The sequence below is a fragment of the Belonocnema kinseyi genome, chromosome 8 (genome assembly GCF_010883055.1).
Source record: "Belonocnema kinseyi isolate 2016_QV_RU_SX_M_011 chromosome 8, B_treatae_v1, whole genome shotgun sequence".
NCBI lineage: Eukaryota > Metazoa > Arthropoda > Insecta > Hymenoptera > Cynipidae > Belonocnema > Belonocnema kinseyi.
In genome coordinates, this window is record NC_046664.1 from 140,057,445 (window position 1) to 140,064,638 (window position 7,194).

The following is a 7,194-nucleotide window of genomic DNA, read 5'->3' on the forward strand; positions in this document are numbered from 1 at the left end:
GCACGAGGCTTTTGCTGGATCGTCGTATTGATTCCTTTACAGACTGTAACCACCTATCTCACGGTTGTGAGACGTGGTTGTGGTTGAAATTTTACCGCGATTACGCTGGAAGCGGGTGCAATTTTTCAGATTAGCACCCGCTCCCGGCGAAATCCTGCGGTTGTACTTGTGACAAATTTTCAATTATATATAAGCCATATCCTTTGTGACTCACTCAGTTCGTTCTGCAACACTGCTTGGTCCCATTAGCATCCAATGTCTTCCGTTTAGGCGTTATTTACTCCACTGATACTCCTTATGATGCGTTTCTTATAAATTGATTGTCGCCTAACTTTCCAGTCCTGGCATTCCCTCACGTCGATGCATTTCCTCATGCAAGCTCTGGTGTTTTTATAGCTTTTTGTATGTCTTGCAATTAGGGTCTCATTTACACATTCTAATCATTTTTCTCTCGGTCTACCTCTGGGTACGCTGACATTTACTTTATCGCGCATATTGCCCAGGAATTTCATGCCAATCGCGTTACTTTTACTCTTGTCATTTTCTTCGTAGGTCCAGGTCTCTCTACCGTACAGCACATTAGTTATAAATTAAGTATTATATACTGATATTTCAGCTAACTATTTTAGTTAACTAGTTAAGATGTTTATGATTTTTTAAAAATGAAATTTGCATTATTATTTCTAATCGAAAGTTTATTATATTATAGACTGTTGGGTACATAGTAAGATTTCAAAAACCACTCATGAAAAAATTCGCAAGTCTTCTTATGAATGCCGTCAACGAAAACATGATTATCACAAGGAATATATCACAACTGATCTTTGATGGATTTGACGACAAGTTGCTATATATTGCTCGAAAACTCAACATCACATCAATTCCTTATGATAAATTTGGTTGGTTCTATGGGGTGGGTAAATAGTTCCGTATTTGGTAGAAATTTCTAAGCTTCTGAATATACAAGAATATGTAACTGTGAGATATAATATTCTTTTTTAATCTTTAGCGCAACGGTTCGGAAACTTACGAAGGCACATATAGTATTAAGACAGGAGAAACTTCTTTATTTGATGTAGGACAACTGGTGGAATGGAATTACTCCAACAAAACCATATATGATAATGGAAAATGCAGCGAAATCAAAGGAACCGTTGGAGATCTGTGGCATCCTTTCACGAGTAATAAAAATTCGACACTATTCGTTTTTTCATCCGACATTTGCACGTAAGTAAACGATTGAAAATAAATTCAAAGCTTTGAAGTTTTGTAATTTTTATAAAACAATTAATAAGGGAGGGTGCCCTTGGTTGTGACGCTTTTTATTTTTCGTTCATAAGAATAATAAAAAAAATGTATACTCGTTTTTTACCAAGGGAATTACTTTTTGACCATCTAGATTGTATTAACAAATCTTAAAAATGTGGAATAATGAAGATAATTATTTTAAAGTGGAAATCAAGTTATTCAATCAAAAATTAATACTCGACTCTCTTATTTAAAAATAGCATTCGTAATAACATATCTATAGGTTATAAATGAGAAAAGCGACTTCTGCCGAGTGATTTCCGTTCATATCTAGAAATAAACTAAAAAAAAAAATCATTTTAACTTTAGCTATTTATTCTTTATAATAAAAGAAAACTTAATTTTCTCAAATTTTTAATGCGTTATCTATATCTACCAAGCTACCAAGTCGACCAGCTGAAAGGGATTAAAAATCAGAAATTGAAATTGGTAAAATTTTGAAATTATCTATGAGAAGATTAGAAATTCAGAGTCTACGTGTTTCGATTATTTCAGATATCTAACTTTTCATTTTAGATGTTTGAAATTGGAATTAATATAACGCATCTCGTAAATGGAATGAGATACGCTAAACCGACAACATTGGTTAATTCTATTTCAAAATAGTATATTAGTCTCTAAGTTATAATTATAAATATGTATAATGAGAAAATTCATAAATTTGACAAGTGTTCATAAATGGAGTGACCAAGTGCTGTAAATAACTCTGCCCGCGTGGTACGTGATGTTTACAATAAGACCATAATATGACTATCCCATCACTTCTCAGTGCCGATAAGGTGCTGAAAATCAGCACGAATGGCCACTGCCGCGGCTTTGGTAGCGTGACTGTACTGTGCAGCTATAAGTGCCATGTAACTCTGCAGCACAGCTGCAAGTGCCGTGTTATTTTACTGCGCAGCTCTATGTGCCGTTGAATTTGGCTGCGTAGGTGTAAGTGCTATCTAATTCTAGTGCGCATGTAAAAGTAACCCCTAACATTATTGCGCAGTCAAAGGTGCCTTGTAACTCTGCTTCTCAGTATGAGTAGAAGGTAATTTTACTGCACAGCTGTTTGTGTCATAAAATATACTGTACAAAATGTAAGTGCTATGGAAGAGAACCCGAGCCCTTAAGAAATTGAAGGGTCCAGACCGGACCCAAAACCTTAAGGAACCTTTTAACGTCTGGTCCCAGCTAAAAGGTTCCGATCCCCGCCCAAGGATACTTTTGCGGAACATCTGGATTTCGAAAGCATAAGGTACCGTATTTATTTTACACGGATGATGTTAAGATCTATGCTCCTCGACACAAGCGCTATACAACAACTTGGCATTGAAGAGACTTATACATAACTGGGCGCACCAAAAAGCTGCATTCAGAACTTAACATCTATAAAGAATTCTCTTCGATGCAGATACAAACGTCTTAGCCGACAGATTTGGTCCTCCGAACTGTCGACGAGGAAAAAAGTATCTGAAACGAACATGCTTGCCGTCCTGTTTTCACTCTATTCATTTGGAGTAGTTTTAAGGACGAAGAACGAACTGAAATATTTCGATTTCAGTTTACGAAAGGTTAAACACATGAACAAAAACATGCACCTCAAGTCTTCTGTTCTACGACTTTACATCTCACGCCGTCAAGGTGGTCGCGGAACACTTAATCTTAAATCTCTTCACAAAAGGATTGTTCTGAGTGCAGCACATATAGTCGCAAATGAACCAGACCCTCTTCTTAAAATGGTTAGGAAACACGAAGAAGTGGGCAAAGAAGCGTTTCTTTACAAAGCTGCGGAGAAGGCTACTGAAACACTTGGCCTTGACTTCAATATCAGAGTCGAGTAAAATACATAAATCATAATCCATCTCAAGTACTCACTCGTGAAAGCCCGGATCAAGAAAGCACATGAGAAAATCTTCCGTGAACAACTAATCGACAATAGTATGCGCGGTATCTTCCACAGAAATGTGAAAGATCATTTATTGCCGTATGAACTAAAGTTTGCTGTCCTTCAATCGCCCGGACTGAAGTCGGGCACGGAGAGTTTCATTTTGACATATCAAGACGGTGTCATTTCCACTTGAGCATACCGTAGCTACATTTTGAGCCAAGACATCCCCTACGATAGCTGCAGAGCGTTTTATGCACACCCCTTGCATTTAGGACACATACTATCTAGTTGTACAAATCATGCGGAATCGACGTACATCTAAAGGCATAATGTTTGTCACTTTGACGGCATTGGCCCTGAAATAGAGTCAATTTTCGAGAATGAGAAGTGCCGCATATACTGGAATAAAACCAACCGCGAAAAGCAGGCACCTTATAAAGAGATGATTGCAATTTTAGGGAAATGGATGCCTCCCTTCTTGAGAATATCTCAGATGTGTTCGACATCTAAACCATTAATTTTTCATTCATTGGTGTGGCGAGAGTTTTAGCTGCTTCAAATGGAAGACTAAACCCGACGTCGAAATAAAACACCAAAATACGCTTGCATCTATTGAACAAGAAGATTGAATAGGGAATGCAGAATTCGTCCCATGTGCAGTGTGTGATTGGCAGCATAACATCTGATAGAACGTTTACGGAAAGGGTTTGAAAGTTTTCCCAAGAATTGAGAATCTTGAATCACAAGCTGAACAAGTCAAAGCTGCTGACAATCAATCAGCATATTATTGACAAAAAATGAGTGTTATATGACGCAAGGAGGAGAATACAAAAGGTAAGGGATGGCTCAGAGAAAATCAACAGTTTCTCTCTGACTCATCGCACTTCTTCATCGCTCTCTCTCTCTCTTTCATTCAAATATCGACCCAAGCCCAACGAGGTAGAGATTTTATAGAGACGTATGCAAAATCCTGAAGACATTAAAGGTGAAAGAAACTACTTGGAATATCATCCGCTTTGAGTAGGTTTGCGACCTCATACCATTTTAGATCGAATTTCCATCAATCACTGCCGAAAGGGTGAAAAAACCACTCAGGGGCATGTCGAACTTTCCCGTGGCAGAAACAAATGATATCAAGTATTTATGGAGGGAGAAGTGTACTACTACACACCGTCTGCTTCGCATATTCACCTCATATTTAAAGTCGCAAACACGCACTATACTCCTACAGAAAAGAATGACTTGTCCAACCCAGAGAACTACAGGAAAATAACTTGTTTGAACATGCTATATAAGATCATCACAGCTATTGTGAATGACAGTATTGTTTAAAGAATTGAGCCTGTGTGAAGAAAGATATACGAACAACGTGGCTCAAACACAGTTTTAGGAGGCTACCGAGCGAACCTGGTAATTGTCAAGTACTTCTGCAAAGACGCAGTAACCCATCAGAGCGACCTATCAATGGCGTGGATTGACTACTTAAATGCTTTATATTTACACCGTCATAGACTTATCACTTAGAGAGATTGTTGCCCCTTTGGAAAACTAGGTTTACTATCTCATCTGGAAATTATCGTTTAATAACGACCAAAGTCACCTATGAAAGGTTCGTTTTTCAGGGCGCTCACGTGAGTTCCATGCTCTTTTTCTTCACACTTCTGTCACTATGTCTCGCACAACACAATTGTCCTAAGCACTGGGGTCTAGGGATTGGCAGAAAATATCGGTATGGACTTTGTTTGGACAAGTGTGCCAAGATTAATCTGACGTGGTCTTCAAATATATCGGCGTTAAACAATGTATCTGCGACTAACATGCTTGCCGTCCTGGTTCTACTCTACTCATTTGGGGTCGTTCAATGGACGAAGAACAAGTTTGAGGTCCTTAATATCGCCACGTGTAAGATCGTGCATATGCATAATAACTTGGAAATTAGTTCGTCCGTTTCGCAATTATGAATCACGCGCCATCAAGGATGACACGGACTTCTGAATCTCCAATATCTTCATAACCGAATTTTTCTGAGTACAGCTTGAACCGTTGCAGATTATCAGAGCTTAAGTCAGATACAAAGGGTTTCATTTTCGATTGTCAGGACGGCGTCATTTCCTGCTTAGTGTACCGTTATCACATTTTACTTCAAGAAGTCAAAAACATGCTGAGGCACTTGTAAGATGGGTACGTAAAGCTGTCTTTCTTGGGTAGCGTTTTGCCCTGTGTCTACCTATCTGACTTTCCTAAAGCGTGGCTATAGGTGTGGTTTTTCGTGGTTATGAAACTTGGTATAAATTTTATATCAAGTTTGAGACAAATTTGACTTAAAATAGAAATTTTGCTACGGTCACGGTAGACTAAGGTGGAAAAGGCATCGTCTTGGCACGTAAAACTGAGGTCTTGTGTACGTGAATTGAGTCCTGATGATCTTAGGAAACCAAAGTTAGCTCCTTCGACAAGGGCTGATTTTCTACATTTCTGTAAAAGTTTCAGTGCATTTTCTTGTCGAGGAGCCGTAGGTGGAATTTTCTAACCTCTGCTTTCTGCAATTGTGTTTTTGGAAGTGAAGCATCTAGATGGAGTAATGCAATTTCCTCACTTCTAATGTAAACATTCAGGCCAATGGTCTCTTCCGCTTTTTACATGACTTTTATCAAGGAGCGCTCACTTTCAAATCATATCGTGTTTCCTGACCATTTTGAGAAGGTTCTGTGCCCTTTGCAACGATGTAAGCTATACCCAGAACAATTCGGTTATAAAGACATTGGAGATTAAGAAGTTCTGAATACGGCTTTGAGGCACGCCTAGGTATGTTTAAGCCCCTCCAGTGTTAAGCTGTCTTAAGATGCATGATAAATCTTATATCCATAAGCTCAAGTTTCCCGGGAACACCATTAAGCTTTCCTTGCATTAGATTATTCGGGACCCACTTGTCCAATTCAAAGTCCATCCCAATCTTTCTTGTATACCACTCGACGATTTTTAAAACACTTTCATTTGGCGTTGACTAGAAGTATAGATCTCCAGGTCATCCATATAAAAGACCTTATGCTCGGGATGATTAGTGTGACTGTTATTAGTGACGTCATTCATTGCCACACAATAATTTTCAGATGAGATGGTAAATCTAGTGTTCCAAAGGGGCATCAATCTCTTTATGCATCTCACTATGTGTGCACTAACCATCAAGCTTTGCAGCAGACAGGTAAGGAGTCTGTGAGAGGTTGAATCGAAAGCTTGCCTGTAGTTGATCCAGGCCATCGACAGGACACGCAAATGTGCTTCTGCGTCTATACAGACGCACCTGTGAATTAGGAGGTTCATTAGGCAGCCTGCTACAATCTTTTTTCGAACCTCGTTGTTTGTGAATCTCCAGCCACACAGACTCCATGCTTCCAAGAATCCTATCGTTTAGGAAACCTGCAAAGATCTTATACAGCATTTTCAAACAAGTTACTGGCCTGTTATACTCTGAGTTGGACAAAGCGACTTTTTTTTAGGAGTATAATGCGTCTTAACACCAGTCACTGCGGAATGGGTGCTTATGATTTTAAATATGAGGTGAATATGCGGGCCAGATGTTGGTGTGTAGAAGTACACTTCTTCCTCCAGAAGTTCTTGAAGCCATCTGGTCCTGCAATTGAAAAGTTCTTCGTGTCCTCAAAAACTTTTTTCACTCCTTCGACTATGGGTCAGCGAGAAACTTGATTCTCCCTGATCCATCACTCTCTTTTCTATATTCTACTCCTCACGTCAGATAACATCCGTATTTTTTCAACAATATGCAGCTTGTTTTTCAACAGCATTTTCTAGTTCAGTGTGTGATAGCAGATCCTCAGTTCTTGGGCGAGCTTTGAAACTATTTCCTTGAACGGTATACCAGATCTTATGTCCTGGGGCTTTGGAGGAATTATAATTCCTAAATTCCAGCCAGAAGTCTTAGAATTTTGTATCCTGTCTTGGACTGTTTTTTTAATGTGTATAGTATATATTTACTTTATAAAGATTGAGAACTT

At 38.8% G+C, this 7,194-nt stretch overlaps 1 protein-coding gene across 7 annotated transcripts in view; it reads left to right on the plus strand.

Moving 5' to 3' along the window:
* Nucleotides 1-7,194, plus strand: part of LOC117177723 (protein croquemort-like) — a 203,469-nt gene that overhangs the window by 120,243 nt on the left and 76,032 nt on the right. For all 7 annotated transcript variants that reach the window (XM_033368614.1, XM_033368616.1, XM_033368617.1 and 4 more), the window contains 2 exons: nt 710-913; nt 1,010-1,227. In XM_033368614.1, coding sequence (XP_033224505.1) covers nt 710-913; nt 1,010-1,227 — 422 coding nt within the window. The remainder of the gene's footprint in view (nt 1-709; nt 914-1,009; nt 1,228-7,194) is intronic.